Source organism: Salvelinus fontinalis, chromosome 18 (assembly GCF_029448725.1).
Source record: "Salvelinus fontinalis isolate EN_2023a chromosome 18, ASM2944872v1, whole genome shotgun sequence".
In the NCBI taxonomy this organism is placed as follows: Eukaryota; Metazoa; Chordata; class Actinopteri; order Salmoniformes; family Salmonidae; genus Salvelinus; species Salvelinus fontinalis.
The window spans coordinates 41,817,495-41,841,823 of record NC_074682.1 but is presented as its reverse complement, the minus strand read 5'-3'; the positions used below and the strand labels follow the sequence as shown (position 1 = coordinate 41,841,823).

General features: G+C 45.2%; 1 protein-coding gene across 2 annotated transcripts in view; it reads right to left on the bottom strand.

Annotated features, from left to right (window-relative positions):
- LOC129815565 (dual serine/threonine and tyrosine protein kinase) overlaps positions 1–24,329 on the bottom strand; it is a 38,068-nt gene that overhangs the window by 6,893 nt on the left and 6,846 nt on the right. For both annotated transcript variants that reach the window (XM_055869499.1, XM_055869500.1), the window contains 5 exons: positions 15,311–15,805; positions 14,922–15,117; positions 2,750–2,988; positions 2,364–2,447; positions 2,069–2,245 (listed from right to left, as the gene is read on the bottom strand). In XM_055869499.1, coding sequence (XP_055725474.1) covers positions 2,069–2,245; positions 2,364–2,447; positions 2,750–2,988; positions 14,922–15,117; positions 15,311–15,805 — 1,191 coding nt within the window. The remainder of the gene's footprint in view (positions 1–2,068; positions 2,246–2,363; positions 2,448–2,749; positions 2,989–14,921; positions 15,118–15,310; positions 15,806–24,329) is intronic.

The following is a 24,329-nucleotide window of genomic DNA, read 5'->3' as shown; positions in this document are numbered from 1 at the left end:
CAAAATCTGTAACTGGAGAGTTGCTGAAGTTCATTTGCACACACTGTATACAGATTTTTATTTTGTGTTTACGTTTGTTTATCCCATGTGTAACTCTGTGTTGTTGTTGTTGCACTGCTTTGCTTTATCTTTGCCAGGTCGCAGTTATAAATGAGAACTTGTTCTCAACTGGCCTACCTGGTTAAATATAAGTGAAATGAAAAAATAAAAGTGAGACATTGCCAGGTTTTTAATTACCAAGAGCTACCGGAAGAGAGAACCTGGCAAAACTGGTTGAAATTACAGTACCAATCAGAAGTGTGGACAAACCTAATCATCCAAGGGTTTTTCTTTATTTGACTATTTTATAAATTGTAGAATTAATAGTGAAGACATCAAAACTATGAAATAACACATGGAATCATGTAGTAAACAAAAAACTCAAACAAATCAAAATTTATTTTAGATTCTTCAAAGTAGCCACCCTTTGCCTTGACAGCTTTGCATACTCTTGGCATTCTCTCAACCAGCTTCATGAGGTAATCACCTGGAATGCTGTTCAAACAGTCTTGAAGGAGTTCCCACATATGCAGAGCACTTGCTGGCTGCTTTTCTTTCACTCCGCGATCCAACTCATCCCAAACCATCTCAATTGGGTGGAGGTCGGGTGATTGTGGAGGCCTGGTCATCTGATGCAGCACTCCATCACTCTCCTTCTTGATCAAATAGCACTTACACAGCCTGGAGGTGTGTTGGGTCATTGTCCTGTTGAAAAACAAATGATAGTCCCACTAAGCACAGATGGGATGGTGTATCGCTGCAGAATGCTGTGGTAGCCATGCTGGTTAAGTGTGCCTTGAATTCTAAATAAATCACCAACAGTGTCACCAGCAAAGCACCCCCACACCTCCTCCTCCATGCTTCACGGTGGGAACCACACAAGCGGAGATCATCCGTTCACCTACTCTACGTCTCACAAAGACACGGCGGTTGGAACCAAAAATCTCAAATTTGGACTCATCAGACCAAAGGACAGATTTCCACCGGTCTAATGTCCATTGCTTGTGTTTCTTGGCCCAAGCAAGTCTCTTCTTCTTATTGGTGTGCTTTAGTAGTGGTTTCTTTGCAGAAATTCAACCATTAAGGCCTGATTCACGCAGTCTCCTCTGAACAGTCGAAGTTGAGATGTGTCTGTTACTTGAACTCTGTGACGCATTTATTTGGACTGCAATCTGAGGTGCAGTTAACTCTAATGAACTTATCCTCTGCAGCAGAGGTAACTCTGGGTCTTCCATTCCTGTGGCTGTCCTCATGAGAGCCAGTTTCATCATAGCGCTTGCTGGTTTTTGTGACTGCACTTGAAGAAACTTTCAAAGTTCTTGAAATGTTCCGGATTGACTGACCTTCATGTCTTAAAGTGTCTTCATGTCTGTCATATCTATTTGCTTATTTGAGCTTTTCTTACCATAATATGGACTTGGTCTTTTACCAAATAGGGCTATCTTCTGTATACCACAATTACCTTGTCACAACACAACTGACTGGTGCAAATGCATTAAGGAAAGAAATTCCACAAATGTACATTAAACAAGGCACACCTGTTAAATGAAATGCATTCCAGGTGACTATCTAATGAATCTAGTTGAGAGAATGCAAAGCTGTCATCAAGGCAAAGGGTGGTTATATATCAAATATATTTAGATTTGTTTAACACTTTTTTGGTTACTACATGATTCATAGTTTTGATGTCTTCACTATTATTCTACCATATAAAAAATAGTAAAAATAGAAAAACCCTGGAATGAGTGGGTGTCCAAACTTTTGACTGGTACTGTATATCATTATTACAAACAGAGACTGGTACTGTATATCATTATTACAAACAGAGACTGGTTGAAAGAAGGTCATTATAATGTCATTTCAAACAGTTCTTCCCACTGGGAAAGAAAAAAGTAGCCAAGACCAAACCTGATTGGATGAAGAGTGCAATATAAAAGAGGGCACCTTACTGGAGAGTGTGAAGGTGAATAAAAAAGTTTCTTGTTTGATAAAAATGATTAGCTGAAGCCGGGTTTGGAGTGCGGTGTACCTGTCGCAGTGAGGCAGCAAAGGCATCGTGGGAGCTGTTGAGGCGTGTTCTGAACTGGGAACAGATACTCTTAGCCAGCTTGGCAGCACTCAAGCTCTCTATGGCATCCTGGGCCACCTTCCTCTTCCACTCTGGAGTGATGCCAGGAGGGTTCACAAACGTTATCCTTTGAATGATCTACACAAGACAGAGAGAGAGAATACACAAGAAATAAATCAAGGTTCAAATCAATGTGTTGTTATTGCAAAGCCCTACAATTGAAGTAGATTCCTGAGGCTTGACTGGGAATGGTTACCTGTTTGATCTGCTCCCAGACGAGTCTCGTAACAGATGATCCTGAATGGAAGGTCACCTCCACGTGATAGGCAGCATTAAGGATCTGACCAGGACAGGAAGTGGGATGGAGAGAACAGAACAAGATGTTATCATTTAACTTAGACCAACTGTCTTGTAGGAAAAAAGGTCATTGTCTTTTATACTGTCTTTTTCATTGTCTTTTGAGGAATCAGCCTATTGAATTAATCTCAAACATCTGATGGTATTTGGACATCTTATCAATGATATGGTCAACAATGTAGTACAGAGAAATAGAAAAGACACTTCTGAACAAAACAAGCTACATTTGACATGGCTGACATACAGTATCTAAATTATGGAAGAGTATACTGTACAATCACACACCTGTTTGAGGTGGTTGGAAGTGACATTGTGGACAGATGACTCCATGTTGGACTTCTCCAGGCTGTTTAGACAGCGCTCCAGGGTTCCTACAAAGCTCTCCCTCAGGTAGTCCACAGAGCTGATCAGCTTGTTGGCCACCGCCTGGTTCAACCTCACAACTATCAGCTCCTGGATCTGGTGGATGCAAGACTTGATGTCCTTTGAGGTAACAGGCTCTCCGTTGGTCGCCACTATGAGGTCTGTGAGGTCAGAGAGAGAGAAAGAGAGATAATTTGAAAGAAAACGTGAGTGAAAGATAATGTAGGTTGGTTACACGCCACTACCATGCAAACCTCATGCTGTGACTGAGTTCATGCTATGGCATTATAGTGTGGTTATGTTGATTGCATGGCTAGTTGCGTCATTTTACAAGTAGGCTAAATGGTCTTTTGTAAACTGTCAAGAGAAATGTGTGATATTCATTACATTTTTCAGGCAACATTTGACGAGCTTTTGGCATAGTATCATACTGACACCTGCTGCTGCTATCTGAATGGCAGTGAGACTGAACACTGGAGTGTTGTCTTGTGAATCCAGCAAGTCACTGTCTGATCTGTGTGCATCTCTCTCTCACTGGTTCATTTTCTCTCTCTCATATAGAAACAACCTCAACGATCCCACCACCCCTATATATATATAGGGGTGGTGGGATCGTTGAGGTTGTTTCTCTCGAAGGCCCAACAAGCGGGAGAGGCTGGTTGTCATGGTCACACGTAGAGGTGTAGAGTTTGAAAAACTTAGTCGGCGGCATGGGGTGAAGATTCCCGCTGCGACAGGTTGTTTGGTGAATAGAATGTAATTTAGCAGTGGGCGCTATCATTGGGTATAATAGCATACAATCAGCCTCAAGGATAAATAGCGCTGTAGTAATATTCTTAGATTCCATTGAAATTGTGAATACGATAGCTGAGAGTGGTGTTGTGTTACGGGAGACACAGACATCGGTAGTATGAATCCGGCGAAGAAAGTTATACTTTCTAACATGCTCCTTTTTGTTAGAGATGAAGTGTTGGAGCGAGAGTTCTCATGGACAACTTGTTTCTCCAATAAAAAAGGTTATTTTTGGATGCAAATCGCCTTTGCTGAAACATGTCGTATCTCATAGGAGACAAGTGCACATGATTTTAAAGAAGGATACTGACGAACTGAATTTAGCATTCAGTTTCAAGATTGATGGGTTTGATTGTGTTCTACGCTTCTAGTGAATCAATGAAATGCTTTGGGTGTGGAAGAGAGGGGTATTTGGTGCATAATTGTCCAGAGAACAAGTGCGCAGAGCCCAGTAGCAGCTCTAGCACTACTAAGAAGAGAGAAGGTGGGCAGATGTGGTGGGAGAAATAGGAAAGGAGCGCAATGTGGCTACGGGGCTAGTTGTGGTAAAGCAGGGAAAAGGGGGGAGCAGTAGGTGAGACTGCAATTGAGGTCGCAGGGGGGAGTTCAAGAGGAGAGTGAAACAATGGAAAATGAAACGACTGTTTTCAAAGTACCGAGGAGTAAGAGGAAGAATTTAAGGGGTGGTGAAGGTTCTAATTCTAAGAGGAAGGTAGAGATGGTAAATCAGTTGAGGATAAACAGGTTGTTGAGATGCAGGTTTCTTCTGGGGGAAGGACTGCCCGTTCCATGATCTCGCCATCACGGTTGACAACTCCATTGTGTCCTCCTCCCAGAGCGCTAAGAACCTTGGCGTGATCCTGGACAACACCCTGTAGTTCTCAACTAACATCAAGGCAGTGGCCCGTTCCTGTAGGTTCATGCTCTACAACATTCGCAGAGTACGACCCTGCCTCACACAGGAAGCGGCGCAGGTCCTAATCCAGGCACTTGTCATCTCCCGTCTGGATTACTGCAACTCGCTGTTGGCTGGGCTCCCTGCCTGTGCCATTAAACCCCTACAACTCATCCAGAACGCCGCAGCCCGTCTGGTGTTCAACCTTCCCAAGTTCTCTCACGTCACCCCGCTCCTCCGCTCTCTCCACTGGCTTCCAGTTGAAGCTCGCATCCGCTACAAGACCATGGTGCTTGCCTACGGAGCTGTGAGGGGAACGGCACCTCCGTACCTTCAGGCTCTGATCAGGCCCTACACCCAAACAAGGGCACTGCGTTCATCCACCTCTGGCCTGCTCGCCTCCCTACCTCTGAGGAAGTACAGTTCCCGCTCAGCCCAGTCAAAACTGTTCGCTGCTCTGGCACCCCAATGGTGGAACAAACTCCCTCACGACGCCAGGTCAGCGGAGTCAATCACCACCTTCCGGAGACACCTGAAACCCCACCTCTTTAAGGAATTCCTAGGATAGGATAAAGTAATCCTTCTAACCCCCCCCTCCCTTAAAAGATTTAGATGCACTATTGTAAAGTGGTTGTTCCACTGGATATCATAAGGTGAATGCACCAATTTGTAAGTCGCTCTGGATAAGAGTGTCTGCTAAATGACTTAAATGTAAATGTAAATGATAGCGGGAGTGAGGCATCTGATTCGTCACAGCAAAATAGCGAGAGAAATGGGGTGGAAGGGAGGTATGGGATTGAAAAGGTACGTACATTTTTGAATTTGACAAAAGGGAAGAAATATATGCAGGATTATAATGTAATAAATGTTTTCCCCCTTAAAATGAATTGTTTATTGAATCAGCAAAGTTTCTGATGTCAAAAATAACGGGTGTAGGTTTGACAAGCCCAGAAATTGCTATTCTAAAGGAAATGAAAGAGGTCAGTCGCAGCCTTAATTCTGTAAAGAGATGTGTTCTGTTTCTCATTCTATTTTCAGCCATGAGCAGTTTTAATATTTCTTCTTTAAACATAAATGGGGCAAGAGACAAGAAAAAAAGAGCCGTAGTGTATGTGTTAATAAAGAGAATGGGACGTGACAAGTTTTTAACAAGAAACTTATACTAATATAGAAAATGTGGCAACAGGAGTGGGAGGGGACAGTGGTGTGTAGTCATAAAAACTCAACGTGGGGGTGTGGCCATCCTGTTGTCAAAAGATGTTTTGCCTTTGCCATATGAGGTTGAAGAGGAGGATGAGGGGAGGTTATTAAAAGTTAGAGCGAGATATCACTATGTGTTTAATAAATGTATATGCCCCAGTAGTGGCAGTTGACAGTGTATGTTTTTTAGAAACATCAAATACCATTGAGAAATGTAATACTGAGGATTATTTATTTCCTGCTGGGTATTTTAACTGTACAGTCAGTGACTTAGATAGAAATCAAAAAGAACCTCATACAGCCTCAAGGACTTTTTAAAAACACATTATTGTAACACATGAACTATGTGATATTTGCCGGAGGCACGAGACAGTACACATGGGCTAATGTGAGAGAACACAATCTCTCTTGGCAAGTTAGATTCTGTAACAATACACCATGAATATAACCAGATATATCATCAGATCAATGAACGCCCTAGAGTCTGAAATAGTGGAACTCCTGACGTTAGTTGAGACCACAGGAGATCGAGGCCATATTCAGGCACTCAAGAGGAAAAAAGCCACATTGGCAGACCTGCTGGGTATCAGCGCACAGGGGGCATTGGTGAGAAGTTTGTGAGAGCACAGGGGGGCATTGGAGCACAGGGGGCATTGGTGAGAAGTCTCTAGGGCTATTGGGTTGGATGCTGGTCTAATTTCAATTGTTCAGGAAAGGGCATTTGACCGAGTTGAACATCAATTCCTATGGGGCCACTTTTGAGGCTTTTGGTTTCAGCTATGGTTTTATTGCCATGATCAGGGTGGTATATGGTGACATTGAAAGTTAATTGAGTGCTTGATTGCTCCTTTTAAAGTGTGTAGAGGAATTAGGCAGGGGTGTTCGTTGTCCGGAATGCCATCGCTATAGAGCCACTACTAAATAGCATTAGAAGTCGCATTGAAGGGGTGTACCTTTTAGAGGATATTCCTCCTATTCGTCTCAGCATATGCTGATGTAGTTATTTTGGTGAAAAATCAAGTGGAGGTGGATGGTTTGAGTCTCATAGTTGATCGGTTTAAGGGAATATCCTCTGCAAAGGTAAATTGGGGGAAAAAGGTATGCTTTACAGATTGGGAATGGTCTGGTAGGATCATGGCTTTGCCAGGGGGGTTGGAATGGTGTAAGGGAGGTTTCAAGTATCTAGGAGTGTACCTAGGGGAAGAGAGGACAATGGGGAAAAAATTGGAATGGGGTGGCTGAAATGGTGGAAGGGAGGATGAGTAGATGGCGTTGGTTGCTCTCTCATATGTCATATAGGTCGGGAATGCACACTATTATTGTTAACAATGTGGTTGCCTCTGCACTGTGGCATCGGTTGTCATGTTTAGAGCCACCGTCTGGCCTTCTGGTCAAGATACAGGCAATTATTGTAGATTTTTGGGGGGATAAATATCATTGGGTTCCACAAAGTGTTTTGTATTTGTCAAAAGAGGGGGGTCAAGGTCTTTTACATCTTGCTAGTAGGGATGCTGCTTTCCGGTTTCAGTTTATTCAAAGGTTGCTTTATGGACTGAAAAATGTGGTGTGGAGATGGGTGGCAGGTCTGGTATTACAGAAGGTAGGGGGATTAGATTTAAAGAAGGCTTTATTTTTGGTTAACAGTAGCCAGATTTCTAGGGATGGAGTACCTCCGTTTTACAGAGACCTTCTTAGGGTTTGGAGTATAATGAAGGTGTCCAGACACACTAAGGCTGAATCAGTGCATTGGCTGTTGGAGGAACCTCTGGTGTATTGGGGCAAGACTGGATTGTACAACTGAAGCTGTTCCACATTTCTCCAAGATGCTGGTGAAGGGCAAAATCGTCACCCTAAGGAAGTTAATGGACATGGCTGGGCCCACATTAATGGACGGAGGACGGGTGGCTGAACATTTGGGGGTGAGGTCGGGAATGATTGTCGGACAACTGCTGGAAAGTTGCAGGAAGGCTCTGTCAGCAGAATAGTGGATTATCATCAAGAGTTACTACAAAAAGGCACAAAATGAAGACGCCCCATTTCCCAGACTAGGGATTACACCCAATATCCCAGAGTCAGACAGAAAGGCTTTAGTACTGGATTTGAGAGGGTTGGAAGAGGTGGGTTTGGATTAGGTGAATGGGAAGGAGTTACATCAAGGTTTTAAATAAAGATACATTGAAAAATAGAATAGACAATCCTTGGAGGGTAAAAAACTGGGCCTTGATGACAAGGTAAAGCCAGCATGGAGAGCAATGTACAAGCCACCATTACAAAAGGGTACTGGTGATGCAATGGAGGGTGTTGCATGGCATCATTGCAGTTAATGCTTTTGTATGTCATTCATTCAGATGTTGGAGATGGATGTCCTTTTCGTAATACAAGAGAAACAATTTTTCACTGTTTTATGGAGTGTGAGAATATAAAGCCTCTCTTTGAAATACTAGTCTTTGTTGACAGCTGTAGGGGAGATTTTCAATAACACCTTATTTTGGGGTTTCAATATAGTAAAAAACAGAAAATAAAATGTTAAGTTACATTTTATTTTGGGTCAAGCTAAAATGTCTATTTTTCTGAGTAGCAAAAATAAGATAGACAAGGGAAATAGTAAGGATGTAAGATATGTTTTTTAAAGGATTAGTAAAAGCGAGAATAAAAGTGTATGTTGAGTTCTTCTCGGCTGTAAAAGACCTCCCCATTGATTGAGGATTAAAGTGGATTTATGAAGGAGTGGAATGTTTTGTGGAGGAGGGGAAATTTTTTTTGTTGACGTAATAAGTTTAATGTAAATCATTTTTAATTAAATGTATTAGCTTTTTATGTTTATTTAAGAAGGACACAATTGTTGTGTAATTTCTGATAAGGTAATGTGCCAATATTTGTGTTAATACCTTAGTTTAAAATAAAGGTTTTATAAAAACTCAAAACGCTCTCTCTGTGTCTAGGTAGGTAGGTAGGTAGGTCTCTCTCGTCAGTCTCTTTTATTTATTTATTTCACCTTTATTTAACCAGGTAGGCCAGTTGAGAACAAGTTCCCATTTACAACTGCGACCTGGCCAAGATAAAGCAAAGCAGTGTGACACAAACAACAACAGAGTTATACATAAACAAACATAAAGTCAATAACACAATAGAAAAAATCTGTATACAGTGTGTGCAAATGTAGAAGAGTAGGGAGGGAGGGTAAGGCAATAAATAGGCCATAGAGGCGAAATAATTATAATTTAGCATTAACACTGGAGTGATAGATGTGCAGATGATGATGTGCAAGTAGAGATACTGGGGTGCAAAATAACAAGAAGATAAATACCAATATGGGGATGAGGTAGTTGGGTGTGCCATTTACAGATTGGCTGTGTACAGGTACAGTGATCAGTAAGCTGCTCTGACAGCTGATGCTTAAAGCTAGAGAGGGAGATTTAAGAGATTTTTGCAATTCGTTTCAGTCATTGGCAGCAGAGAACTGTAAGGAAAGGCGGCCAAAGGAAGTGTTGGCTTTGGGGGATAACCAGTGAAATATAGATGCTGGAGAGCCTGCTGTGGGTGGGTGTTGCTATGGTGACCGGTGAGCTGAGATAAGGCGGGGATTTACCTAGCAAAGACTTATAGATGACATGGAGCCAGTGGGTTTGGCGACAAATATGTAGCGAGGGCCAGCCAACGAGAGCATACAGGTCACAGTGGTGGGTAGTATATGGGGCTTTGGTGACAAAACGGATGGCACTGTGATAGACTGCATCCAATTTGCTGAGTAGAGTATTGGAGGCTATTTTGTAAATGACATCGCCGAAGTCAAGGATCGGTAGGATAGTCAGTTTTACGAAGGTATGTTTGGCAGCATGAGTCATGGATGCTTTGTTGTGAAATAGGAAGCCGATTCTAGATTTCATTTTGGATTGGAGATGCTTAATGTGAGTCTAGAAGGAGAGTTTACAGTCTAGCCAGACACCTAGGTATTTGTAGTTTTCCACATATTCTAAGTCAGAACCGTCCAGAGTAATGATGCTAGTCAGGCGGGCGGGTGCGGTCAGCAATCGGTTGAAGAGCATGCATTTGGTTTTACTAGCATTTAAAAGCAGTTGGAGGCCACGGAAGGAGTGTTCAATGGCATTGAAGCTCGTTTGTAGGTTTGTTAACACAGTGTCCTATCCCAGGGCCAGAAGTATACAGAAGTATACAGTCTGTGTAGAAGTGGATCAGAGAATCACCAGCAGCAAGAGCGACATCATTGATATATACAGAGAAAAGAGTCGGTCCGAGAATTGAACCCTGTGGCACCCCCATAGAGACTGCCAGAGGTCCGGACAACAGGCCCTCCGATTTGACACACTGAACTCCATCTGAGAAGTAGTTGGTGATCCAGGCAAGGCAGTCATTTGAGAAACCAAGGCTGTTGAGTCTGCCGATAAGAATACAGTGATTGACAGAGTTAAAAGCCTTGAACAGGTCGATGAAGACGGCTGCACAGTACTGTCTTTCATCGATGGCGGTTATGATATTGTTTAGGACCTTGAGCGTGGCTGAGGTGCACCCGTGACCAGCTCGGAATCCAGATTGTATAGCGGAGAAGGTACGGTGGGATTCGAAATGGTCGGTGATCTGTTTGTTCACTTGGCTTTCAAAGACTTTAGAAAGGCAGGGCAGGATGGATATAGGTCTGTAGCAGTTTGGGTCTAGAGTCTCTCCCCCTTTGAAGAGGGGGATGACCGCAGCAATTTTCCAATCTTTGGGGATCTCAGACGATACGAGAGGTTGAATAGGCTAGTAATAGGGGTTGCAACAATTTTGGCAGATAATTTTAGAGAGGTTCCAGATTGTCTAGCCCAGCTGCTTTGTAGGGATCCAGATTTTGCAGCTCTTTCAGAACATCAGCTGTCTGGATTTGGGTGAAGGAGAAGCGGGGGGGCTGAGCTGTTGGAAAGGGTTGGGGTAGCCAGGTGGAAAGCATGGCCAGCCGTAAAGAAATGCCTATTGAAATTATCGATTATCGTGGATTTATCAGTGGTGACAGTGTTTCCTAGTCTCAGTGCAGTGGGCGGCTGGGAGGAGGTACTCTTATTCTCCATGGACTTTACAGTGTCTCCTAACTGTGTGTATTGGTTCCTGACTTCCCTGAAAAGTTGCATATCGCGGGGACTATTCGAAGCTAGTGCAGTATGCCACAGGGTGTTTTTATGCTGGTCAAGAGCAGCCAAGTCTGGGGTGAACCAAGGGCTATATCGGTTCTTAGTTCTACATTTTTTGAATGGGGCATGCTTATTTAAGATGGTGAGGAAAGCACTTTTAAAGAACCACCAGGCATCCTCTACTGACGGGATGAGGTCAATATCCTTCCAGGATACCCGCGCCAGGTCGATTAGAAAGGCCTGCTTGATGAAGTGTTTTAGGGAGCGTTTGACAGTGATGAGGGGTGGTCGTTTGACCGCGGACCCACTACGGACGCAGGCAATGAGGCAGTGATCGCTGAGATCCTGGTTGAAGACAGCAGAGGTGTATTTAGAGGGCAAGTTGGTCAGGATGATATCTATGAGGGTGCCCATGGTTACGGATTTAGGGTTGTACCTGGTAGGTTCCTTGATAATTTGTGTGAGATTGAGGGCATCTAGCTTAGATTGTAGGACGGCCGGGGTGTTAAGCATATCCCAGTTTAGGTCACCTAACAGTACGAACTCTGAAGATGGATGGGGGGCAATCAATTCACATATGGTGTCCAGGGCACAGCTGAGGGCTGAGTCTATAACAAGCGGCAACGATGAGAGACTTGTTTCTGGAAAGGTGGATTTTTAAAAGTAGAAGCCTCCCTCTGCAGGCTAACTCCGCCCCCTTTGGCAGTTCTATCTTGTCGGGAAATGTTGTAGCTGGGGATAGAAATTTCTGGATATTTGGTGGCTTTCCTAAGCCAGGATTCAGACACGGCTAGGACATCCGGGTTGGCGGAGTGTGCAAAAGCAGTGAATAAAACAAACTTAGGGAGGAGGCTTCTAATGTTAACATGCATGAAACCAAGGCTTTTATGGTTACAGAAGTCAACAAATGAGAGTGCCTGGAAAATGGGAGTGGTGCTGGGGGCTGGGTTAACATCTAAATCACCAGAGGAGGAGTAGGATAAGGGTACGGCTAAAGTCCATAAGAACTGGTTGTCTAGTGCGTTGGGAACAGAGAATAAAAGGAGCAGATTTCCTGGTGTGGAAGAATAGATTCAAGGCATAATGTAAAGACAAGGGTATGGTAGGATGTGAGTAGAGTGGAGGTAAACTTAGGCATTGAGTGACGATGGGAGAGGTTTTGTCTCTAGAGCCACCAGTTAAGCCAGGGTGAGGTCACTGCATGTGTGGGGGGTGGAACAAAAGGGCTATCTAAGGCATGTTGGGCAGGGCTGGGGGCTCTACAGTGAATTGAGACAATCATGAACCAAAACTGGAATAGACAAGACATATTGACATTAGGGAGAGGCATGTGTAGCCGAGTGATCATAGGTTCCAATGAGTAGCAATAGGTGTGTCAGGGAGCCGATTCAGTAGTCGCTACTACGCTAGGCGAGCTGGAGACACGGCGATTCAGACAGCTAGCGGGCCGGGGCTAGCAGATGGGCCTCCGGCTACGTTCTTAACGGAAGAGCCTGTTGAAACCACCTCGGACGATTACGTCAGCAGATCAGTCGTGATGGATCGTCAGGGCTCGGTGCCAGCAGTAAAGGGTCCAGGCCAATTGGCAAAAGAGGTATTGTAGCCCAAGAATTGGCTGGCTGACCTCTTCAGCTAGCCGGGAGATGGGCCTAGCTCGAGGTTAGCTCAAGGCTAACTGGTGCTTGCTTCGGGACAGAGACGTTAGCCAGGAGTAGCCACTCGGATTGTAGCTAGCTATCTGAGATGATCCGGTGTAAAGGTTCAGAGCTTGCGGTAGGAATCTGGAGATGTGGTAGAGAAAAAGCAGTCCGATATGCTCTGGGTTGATATCGTGCTGTGCAGACATGCAGGTATTGACCTAGCTGAGGCTTGCTGGTGTCCGAGTTAATGGTGAAGACCGCTAGCATTGGCTAATTGACTACTAGCTAGTAAGCTGGCTAGCTTCTGATGGGCGTTAAGGTTCTAAAGTATAAAAATAGCAGATCCGTACCACATTGGGTGAGAGTATATTCAGTCCGTAGATGGAAAGTGAGATTAAAATATATACGAGGGAATAAACGATATTTACACGGGACAACAACAAAAACACGTCCGACTACTACGCCATCTTGGAACAAGCTCGCTCTCTCTCTCACCCCGCTCTCCGGTCTGTCCCTCTCTCCGGTCTCTCTCCGGTCTCTCTCTCTCTCTCTGGTCTCTCTCCGGTCTCTCTCCGGTCTCTCTCTCTCTCCGGTCTCTCTCCGGTCTCTCTCTCTCTCCGGTCTCTCTCCGGTCTCTCTCTCTCTCCGGTCTCTCTCCGGTCTCTCTCTCTCTCCGGTCTCTCTCCGGTCTCTCTCCGGTCTCTCTCTCTCTCTGGTCTCTCTCTCTCTCTGGTCTCTCTCTCTCTCTGGTCTCTCTCCGGTCTCTCTGGTCTCTCTCCGGTCTCTCTGGTCTCTCTCCGGTCTCTCCGGTCTCTCTGGTCTCTCTCCGGTCTCTCTGGTCTCTCTCCGGTCTCTCTCTCTCTCTCTCTCTCCTCTCTCCGGTCTCTCTCTCTCTCCGGTCTCTCTCTCGTCTCTCTCCGGTCTCTCTCTCTCTCTGGTCTCTCTCCGGTCTCTCTCCGGTCTCTCTCTCTCTCCGGTCTCTCTCTCTCTCTCTCTCTCTGGTCTCTCTCCGGTCTCTCTCTCTCTCCGGTCTCTCTCTCTCTCCGGTCTCTCTCTCTCTCCGGTCTCTCTCTCTCCGGTCTCTCTCTCTCCGGTCTCTCTCTCTCCGGTCTCTCTCTCTCCGGTCTCTCTCTCTCCGGTCTCTCTCTCTCTCCGGTCTCTCTCTCTCTCCGGTCTCTCTCTCTCTCCGGTCTCTCTCTCTCTCCGGTCTCTCTCTCTCCGGTCTCTCTCCGGTCTCTCTCCGGTCTCTCTCCGGTCTCTCTCCGGTCTCTCTCCGGTCTCTCTCCGGTCTCTCTCCGGTCTCTCTCTCTCTCTCCGGTCTCTCTCTCTCTCTCCGGTCTCTCTCTCCGGTCTCTCTCTCTCTGGTCTCTCTCTCTCTCTCCGGTCTCTCTCTCTCTCTCCGGTCTCTCTCTCTCCGGTCTCTCTCTCTCCGGTCTCTCTCTCTCTGGTCTCTCTCTCTCTGGTCTCTCTCTCTCTGGTCTCTCTCTCTCTGGTCTCTCTCTCTCTGGTCTCTCTCTCTCTGGTCTCTCTCTCTCTGGTCTCTCTCTCTCTGGTCTCTCTCTCTCTGGTCTCTCTCTCTCTGGTCTCTCTCTCTCTGGTCTCTCTCTCTCTGGTCTCTCTCTCTCTGGTCTCTCTCTCTCTGGTCTCTCTCTCTCTGGTCTCTCTCTCTCTGGTCTCTCTCTCTCTGGTCTCTCTCTCTCTGGTCTCTCTCTCTCTGGTCTCTCTCTCTCTGGTCTCTCTCTCTCTGGTCTCTCTCTCTCTGGTCTCTCTCTCTCTGGTCTCTCTCTCTCTGGTCTCTCTCTCTCTGGTCTCTCTCTCTCTGGTCTCTCTCTCTCTGGTCTCTCTCTCTCTGGTCTCTCTCTCTCTGGTCTCTCTCTCTCTGGTCTCTCTCTCTCTGGTCTCTCTCTCTCTGGTCTCTCTCTCTCTGGTCTCTCTCTCTCTGGTCTCTCTCTCTCTGGTCTCTCTCTCTCTGGTCTCTCTCTCTCTGGTCTCTCTCTCTCTGGTCTCTCTCTCTCTGGTCTCTCTCTCTCTGGTCTCTCTCTCTCTGGTCTCTCTCTCTCTGGTCTCTCTCTCTCTGGTCTCTCTCTCTCTGGTCTCTCTCTCTCTGGTCTCTCTCTCTCTGGTCTCTCTCTCTCTGGTCTCTCTCTCTCTGGTCTCTCTCTCTCTGGTCTCTCTCTCTCTGGTCTCTCTCTCTCTGGTCTCTCTCTCTCTGGTCTCTCTCTCTCTGGTCTCTCTCTCTCTGGTCTCTCTCTCTCTGGTCTCTCTCTCTCTGGTCTCTCTCTCTCTGGTCTCTCTCTCTCTGGTCTCTCTCCACTTATTGTGTCTTTGGCTGTGTCGCCCACATTAACTATTAAGGTATTTTTACTATAGTATGCCATGATCTCAGAGACATTTTACAGTATCAGTCTTTAGATTTGACCTTTGACCTGTGTCAGGCAGTGTACCTGTGAACTCCAGGTTGGCAGCGTCCTCCAGCAGCTGCTCCTTCATGCTGCTCAGCGTCTCCACGATCATCTCTTTCATCTCCTCCTGCTTGCGGTTGGCGATGGCCATCAGGGAGATGAACAGCTCGCCCTCCTTCTCCCGTGTGTACTCCAGCCGCCGCGGCGTGATCTGCAGGTCCCTCTGCATGTCAAATGCCTGCAGCCGGGGAGAGGAGGAAAAGTACGTCTTTGACACCACTACATAGTCAGAGTAATTTCTCCCTACTGTAGTTATGCCTTCAAATTAAACAAGTTTCAGTTATACATTTTGTGAAGCTATACAGATTTTATTTGATTAGCTAATTGATTGGCTGATTATTTCCTCCAGACACAGCTGTCCCCCTACTGACCTGGTTGATGAAGAGGTCAAGGCAACGGCAGTGCACCCCATTGAGCAGGTTAGCAACCTCCACCTGCTGGTTGTGGAGTACCTGGCGAGCAAAGGTCACCAGGAGGCGGTGCAGCCTCTCAAAGGTCTCCCCCAGAACACTCTGGGGCTTGATGGCCGGGCTAGGCGTTTGGGAGGGGGCTCCGCAGGAACAGTTCCCCACGGGAGTGCTGAGGAAGCCCAGGGACAGCAGCTGCTTGTAGAGGGGGCTCCTCTCCCTCTCTAGGCGCCGGCTGGGCTCGGGGGAGGCCTCAGGCGGAGTGGCAGGGATACGGACGAAGCAGATGGGGAAGAGGAGCATCTCTTTGACTTTCCTTAGCTCAGCCACCTGTTCGGCAGTGAGGGTATCCTGGTTGAGGGCGTAGAGCATGATGGGAACCGCGTTACGCGTACAGTCCTCTAGGGCCTCCTCAATGGGCTGGACACTGGGGCATGGCACCACCATGATTTTAGCCTCCTGACAGAGCAGGGAATATACTTTAATCATTGAAATGGTCATAGCAGCACTCATCAACACGTATATAAATGTTGTGGAAACATAAAACACCTACAGGTAACTGCCAAAATAAAGGAAACACTAGACTGGGTGTTTCTTATCTTGGAAAAGGGATCTCCTCACTGAACGACAGAGATGGCCGCCTCGCTTCGCGTTCCTAGGAAACTATGCAGTATTTCGTTTTTTTATGTGTTATTTCTTACATTGTTACCCCAGGTAATCTTAGGTTTAATTACATACAGTCGGGAGGAACTATTGGATATAAGAGCAACGTCAACTCACCAACATTACGACCAGGAATACGACTTTCCCGAAGCGGATCCTCCGTTTGGCCTACCACCCAGGACAATGGATCGGATCCCAGCCGGCAACCCAAAGCAACGACGCTGTAGAAGGGGCAGACGGAGCGGTCTTCTGGTCAGGCTCCGTAGACGGGCTCATCGCGCACAGCTCCTGAGCATACTACTCGCCAATGTCCAGTCTCTTGACAACAAGGTAGACGAAATCCGAGCAAAGGTAGCATTCCAAAGAGACATCCGAGACTGTAACATTCTTTGTTTCACGGAAACATGAATCACTCGAGACACGCTATCTGAGTCAGTACAGCCACCTGGTTTCTTCACGCATCGCGCTGACAGAAACAAGCATCTCTCTGGTAAGAAGAAGGGCGGGGGTGTATGCCTTATGATTAACGAGACGTGGTGTGATCATAACAACATACAGGAACTCAAGTCCTTTTGTTCACCTGACTTAGAATTCCTCACAATCAAATGCCGACTGCATTATCTACCAAGAGAATTCTCTTCAATCATAATCACAGTCGTGTATATTCCCCCCCCCAAGCAGACACATCGATGGCCCTGAAAGAACTTCATTGGACTCTATGTAAACTGGAAACCACATATCCTGTGGCTGCATTTATTGTAGCTGGGGATTTTAACAAGGATAATCTGAAAACAAGGCTCCCCAAATTCTATCAGCATATCGATTGTGCTACCAGGGCTGGCAAAACCCTAGACCACTGTTATTCTAACTTCCGCAACGCATATAAGGCCCTCCCCCGCCCTCCCTTCTGAAAAGCTGACCACGACTCCATTTTGTTGCTACCAGCCTATAGACAGAAACTAAAACAGGAAGCACCCGCGCTCAGATCAGTTCAACGCTGGTCCGACCAATCGGATTCCACGCTTCAAGATTGCTTCGATCACGTGACTGGGATATGTTCCGCATTGCGGCGAACAACAACATTGATGAATACGCTGATTCGGTGTGCGAGTTTATTAACAAGTGCATTGGTGATGTTGTACCCACAGCGTCTATTAAAACATTCCCCAACCAGAAACCGTGGATTGATGGCAGAATTTGTGCAAAACTGAACACACGAACCACTGCTTTTAACCAGTGCAAGGTGACCCGGAAACATGACCGAATACAATAAGTGTAGCTATTCCCTCCACAAGGCAATCAAACAAGCTAAGCGTCAGTACAGAGACAAAGTGGAGTCGCAATTCAACGGCTCAGACACGAGAGGTATGTGGCAGGGACTACAAAAGAAAAACCAGCCCCGTCGCGGATCACGATGCCTTGCTCCCAGACAGACTAAACAACTTTTTTGCTCGCTTTGAGGACAATACAGTGCCACTGACACGGCCAGCTACCAAAACCTGCGGGCTCTCCTTCACTGTGGCCAACGTGAGTAAAACATTTAAACATGTTAAACCCACTCCAATTTGCTTACCGCCCCAATAGGTCCACAGATGACGCAATCGCCATCACACTGCCCTAACCCATCTGGACAAGAGGAATACCTATGTAAGAATGCTGTTCATCGATTACAGCTCAGCATTTAACACCATAGTACCCTCCAAACTCGTCACCCTGGGTCTTGACTCCGCCCTGTGCAACTGGGTCCTGGACTTCCTGATGGGCTGCCCCAGGTGGTGAGGGTAGGTAACAACATCTCCACCCCGCTGATCCTCAAAACTGGGTCCCCACAAGGTTGCGTTCTCAGCCCTCTCCTGTACACCCTGTTCACCCACGACTGCGTGGCCATGCATGCCTCCAACTCAATCATCAAGTTTGCAGACAACACTACAGTGGTAGGCTTGATTACCAACAACGAAACGGCCTACAGGGAGGAGGTGAGGGCCCTCGGAGTGTGGTGTCAGGAAAATAACCTCACACTCAATGTCAACAAAACAAAGGAGATGATTGTGGACTTCAGGAAACAGCAGAGGGAGCAGCCCCCTATCTACATTGACGGGACAGTAGTGGAGAGGGTGGAGAGTTAAGTTCCTCGGCGTACACATCACGGACAAACTGAAATGGTCCACCCACACAGACAGCGTGGTGAAGGCTCAGCAGCGCCTCTTCAATCTCAGGAGGCTGAAGTAATTCGGCTTGTCACCAAAAGCACTCACAAACTTCTACAGATGCACAATCGAGAGCATCCTGTCGGGCTGTATCACCGCCTAGTACGGCAGCTGCTCCGCCCATAACCGGAAGGCTCTCCAGAGGGTAGTGAGGTCTGCACAACGCATCACCAGGTGCAAACTACCTGCCCTCCAGGACACCTACACCACCCGATGTCACAGGAAGGCCAAAAAGATAATCAAGGACAACAACCACCCGAGTTCACCTGTTCACCCCGCTACCATCCAGAAGGCGAGGTCAGTACAGGTGCATCAAAGCGGGGACCAAGACTGAAAAACAGTTTCTATCTCAAGGCCATCAGACTGTTAAACAGCCATCACTAACATTGAGTGGCTGCTGCCAACATACTGACTCAACTCCAGCCACTTTAATAATGAAAAAATGTATGTAATCAATTTATCACTAGCAACTTTATATTATTTAAATGTTTACTTACCCTACATTACTCATCTCATATGTATATACTGTACGCTATAGGATCTACTACATCTTGATGTAATTAAATGTATCACTAGCCACTTTAAACAATGCCACTTCATATGTATTCATACCTTACATTACTCATCTCATATGTATATACTGTACTCTATACCATCTACTGCATCTTGCCTATGCCGTTCGGCCATCACTCATTTATATATTTTTATGAACATATTCGTATTCATTCCTATAAGGTAGTTGTTGTGAAATTGTTAGGTTATATTACTTGTTAGATATTACTGCATGGTCGGAACTAGAAGCACAAGCATTTCGCTACACTTGCATTAACACCTGCTAACCATGTGTATGTGACAAATACATTTGATTTGATTCTGCATCTTTTGAACAGTTAGTACAAAAGTTCAATATTCTTAGATCCCCTTTCTTTAGATACCTACAATTGCGTAGTTTTGTATCTTCATACACTAATCACTTCCCATCACTCCCACCTAGATTATATTTTTTAAAGTGAACCCTTATATCAAAGGGGGCATAAGGTTGATCTATACGTTAAACTAGCACAATCTGGATTCCCTGAACTCGTAAGAACCAATGGGAAGAGTATTTAGGTGAACAACTTTCAGATTAAATTTGGCAGAATATGCTTCTGAGAATACATTCTTCATCTATATGTCTAAGACATGCTGTAATTCAATTTAAAATAGTTAAATCGGCTGCATTGTTCAAAGGCTAAATAATCCAAGATTAGACCAGAAATAGATCTCACTTGTGACTGATATAAGCAAACTCCTGACACTTTATTGCACATGTTTTGGACATGTCCGAAATCGACAGATTTATGGATATCAATTTTAGCGAGACCTGTGAAACCTTCTGCCTTTATTGCATTATTGGGAGTGGCACCACTGGAGGCCCCTCTAAACAGTTCTATTGAGTGGCACCACAGGAGGACCCTCTAAACAGTTCTATGGCAACATGCTGGCATGTACTACTCTTCTAGCTAGACATCTTCTACTATTTAAGTGGAAAGATCGGTTCCCTCTTACTTTTAACCATTGCATAACTTCCTTTATCCAACATCTCAAGCTAGAGAAAATATGCTACTCCATTAGGGGATCTGCAATCACATTTTATAATATCTGACAACCTTTCCTATCTCTTGTAAAAGACATGAAACCAGCTAATTTCACAACTCCATAAACCAACCCAAATTAGAATTTGTATCACTATTTTTATTCTTTGTTTTATAATATCTTTGTTTTTTTGTTGTTGTTATATTACTCACTGTATATCATGCCTGCTTTAAGTCTGGTTTTGGAGTTGGGCTCTGCTGTTAAAGCATGGGGGGGGGGATTGGATTTGATAGGGGATCCGTGTGCGTTTTGCCCTCTACCTGTTCTGTCTGTGTTATCTGTATAAATCATGAAAAATGCCTAAATAATAATAATACATGTGTTAATAGGGCGTTGGGCCACCACAAGCCGCCAGAACAGATTCAATGCACCGTGGCATACATTCTACAAGTGTCTGGAACTCTATTGTAGGGAGGTGATACCATTCTTCCATGAGAAATTCCATAATTTGGTGTTTTGTTGATGGTGGTGAAAAACGCTGTCTCAGGAGCCACTCCAGAATTTCTTATAGGTGTTCAATTGGGTTGAGATCTGGTGACTGAGACGGCCATGGCATATGGTTAACATCATTTTCATGCTCATCTAACCATTCAGTGACCACTCGTGCCCTGTGGATGGGGGCATTGTCATCCTGGAAGAGACAACCCCATCAGGAAATAAATTATTCGCCATAGATTGAAAGTGACCACTCTGAATGGCTGTGTATTTATTGGTGTTTACCTTACCCTTTAAAGGGTTCAATGGACCTAAACCATGGTAGGAAAATGAATCCCACACCATACAAGAGCAACCAGATCCCTCATTTACTCAAGTGCTTCCTTTATTTTGGCAGTTACCTGTATCAACAAAAGTATCATTCTCTTGCATGAGAAATGTCCTTACACTCATTTTTGTACTGGAGTTTAAATAAAAAGATTCCTAGGTTGAGTAAACATGCAGGGTAGTACACAATATTTATCCAATCCTCATTGGCACCCACATACACTACTACCAGTCACATTATTGTTTTTCTAACTGGGACAAAACTCAGACGTAGTATGTGCTGCCAGTGCCATCCACCATAAAAACAAACACAGACCTGCCTGGTCATGGGAAAGGGTATGGGAGGGCAACAGAAACCCAAGCAAGAAAACATTTTCACTCCACGTTTGATTAATTATACAGTAACAGCCACAGAAATAGAACGAGAGAGCGTGCGAGGGAAAGAGGAAGAGAAATGGAGGGGGGGGGGGCAGACTGTAAAAGAGCGAGAGAGAGAGAAATGACTAACACAGCCACACAAAGGAGACAGTCAGTCCCGTCTCCAAGAAACAAGAGCTTTGGCCAACTGAGCAGTCTCTTTAGAACAAAGATAGCGTGCAAACATTTCTTCACGACCAATCAAAATAACTAGAAAGTTTGAATTGCCATAATGCAGTCAATTTCCAAATGTAGTCCAACTGCTGAATATCTATGGGATATTTTGAAGACTATTTTATCACCCTTATGGGTAAATCCATTTGAATTCAATCACTTTTTTATTTTATTTTTTATCCCCAATTTTTCGTGGTATCCAATCGCTAGTAATTACTATCTTGTCTCATCGCTACAACTCCCGTACGGGCTCGGGAGAGACGAAGGGCGAAAGCCACGCGTCCTCCGAAGCACAACCCAACCAAGCCGCACTGCTTCTTAACACAGCGCGCCTCCAACCCGGAAGCCAGCCGCACCAATGTGTCGGAGGAAACACCGTGCACCTGGCCCCCTTGGTTAGCGCGCACTGCACCCGGCCCGCCACAGGAGTCGCTGGAGCGCGATGAGACAAGGATATCCCTACCGGCCAAACCCTCCCTAACCCGGACGACGCTAGCCCAATTGTGCGTCGCCCCACGGACCTCCCGGTCGCGGCCGGCTGCGACAGAGCCTGGGCGCGAACCCAGAGACTCTGGTGGCGCAGCTAGCACTGCGATGCAGTGCCCTAGACCACTGCGCCACCCGGGAGGCCCCTGAATTCAATCACTTTTTGACAGCACCCCTTTTGATTTGAACAAAACCTTCCATACATATTTGCCCAGTGTAGAAGTGGTCAGAAAGTGACTTTTTGGACCTGAATGCCAAAACATTAAAGAGATAAAGGTGCAAAAAGTTGACCTATTTTGCATACAATGAGACATCCATATCATCAACACTGGAAAAGATAAACAGTTAAGATGGATATCATTTAAAAGCTTACAAACAGCGCTGTCAAACTATTTTATAGTTACTGGAAAAATGTGTTAATAAAAAATTACATTTTCTAATCTTTAACGTCAACCATCTAAAAACACGTGAACTCAGATGTTTTTATATTCTCATACCCGTAATCTTCATCATCTGAGGTTGTGTTGTGCCCGCAACCGGTTCAGACGCAAAATGCTCTGGAATACAGGGTGGGTGTCATGTTTTGGCTGATAAACGTATTCAAATGGGAATAACATTGAAATTTCTACTTTTGTATCACAAAGATGGATGGAGGTCCACACATCAGAGAATGTTGACTTGAATGGGAACATCTGTTGTTTTAAATTATACTGTCAATTCTCCATAGGAAACCTATTGAAATCATAGAAAATAAAGGTGATAGAATAGACATGACCATTTAAGTTGACATTTGACGTGGGTGGACCGGCAGCCATGTCAATAAAATGTGCATTTCAATAGTGTGCCAGCTAAATTGCAGTGGTCTAACGGGATCAAATTCATAGAATGGACCTATTTCTATGATTGAAATTACCCCCACCCTGTATTCGAGAGCATGTTGTGCCTCAACCAATGGCAGGTACAACAAAACAACTTAGATAATGTAAAGTAGCTACAACATGTGCAAAACCGGAGTTTACACGTTTTTAGATAATGACAATAAAATTCAAAAAATTATAAAATAGTTTGACAACCCTGTTTGTAAGATTTTTAAAATGATATCAAACTCAACCGTTTATCTTTTCCAGTGATGAAGAGACATGGATGTCTCCTGGTATGGTGGGTATGCAAAATGGGTCAACTTTGAGCACCTTTATCCAAAAAGTCACTTTCTGACCACTTCTTCCATGGGCAAATATGTATGGAAAGTTTTGCTTGAATCAAAAAGGTTGCTGGTTCAAATACCGGAACCGACAAGGTGAAAAAAATCTGTTGCAGTGCCCTTGCGCAAGGCACTTAACCCCAATTGCTCCACAATGGCAACCCTGGCTGTGACCCCACTCAAATCAAATCAAATGTATTTATATATATCCCTTCTTACTATCCCTTCTTACATCAGCTGATATCTCAAAGTGCTGTACAGAAACCCAGCCTAAAACCCCAAACAGCAAGCAATGCAGGTGTAGAAGCAGGGTGGCTAGGAAAAACTCCCTAGAAAGGCCAAAACCTAGGAAGAAACCTAGAGAGGAACCAGGCTATGAGCGGTGGCCAGTCCTCTTCAGGCTGTGCCGGGTGGAGATTATAACAGAACATGGCCAAGATGTTCAAATGTTCATAAATGACCAGCATGGTCAAATAATAATAATCACAGTAGTTGTCGAGGGTGCAACAAGTCAGCACCTCAGGAGTAAATGTCAGTTGGCTTTTCATAGCCGATCATCAAGCGTATCTCTACTGCTCCTGCTGTCTCTAGAGAGTTGAAAACAGCAGGTCTGGGACAGGTAGCATGTCCGGTGAACAGGTCAGGGTTCCATAGCCGCAGGCAGAACAGTTGAAACTGGAGCAGCAGCACGGCCAGGTGGACTGGGGACAGCAAGGAGTCATCATGCCAGGTAGTCCTGAGGCTCACTGTGGGTGTTTCAGGGGTACTTGGGATATGCAACAACAACAAAATTCCAGCAACAGGACAAATATAAGCACCCCTCAAAAGTACTATTATTATTATTATTAAGGGAGGCTGTCAAAAAGTGATTGAATTCAAATTGATTAACCCCTATATCAGACAATAATGGACGGTTGCAACCCACAATCTGCATATGTAAGCAATCATTTTTTATTCTCAGTCGAAAACATTCTTTAGATATAGAAACACATCTAAAAAGCTTTCAAATTTCTAATGTTCCTAATAAATGTTTGTCACTTCAAACTGGTATGATCCAATAACAGCATTCTTGGAGAGTCTATGCTAAAGATGTCTCGATCCATTGTTGAAAACAAGCCTGACATTCTAGGCTATATGAACTTGTGGCAGACTGATGTCGGGGAGGTTATCTGAGAAATGCATCCATACATAGGTTAGCACTCTCCCAGTCATGTGTGTCACTGTGTGGCTAACCTGGGGAGAGAGGGGTGGGGAGCCCAGAGGAGGGGAGGGTAATTAATGAGTTAGCCCTTTTATCTCCTGGCCTCCCAAAACAGGGCGCTCTGATTCTGCCATGGCTGTGTGAATGTCACAGTGGGCTGAGAGCTGCTTCCCTGCCTGCCAGCCTCTAGCCCCCCTGATTAAACAGCAGCAGCAGCTCTTTGAACTACTGCTCTGA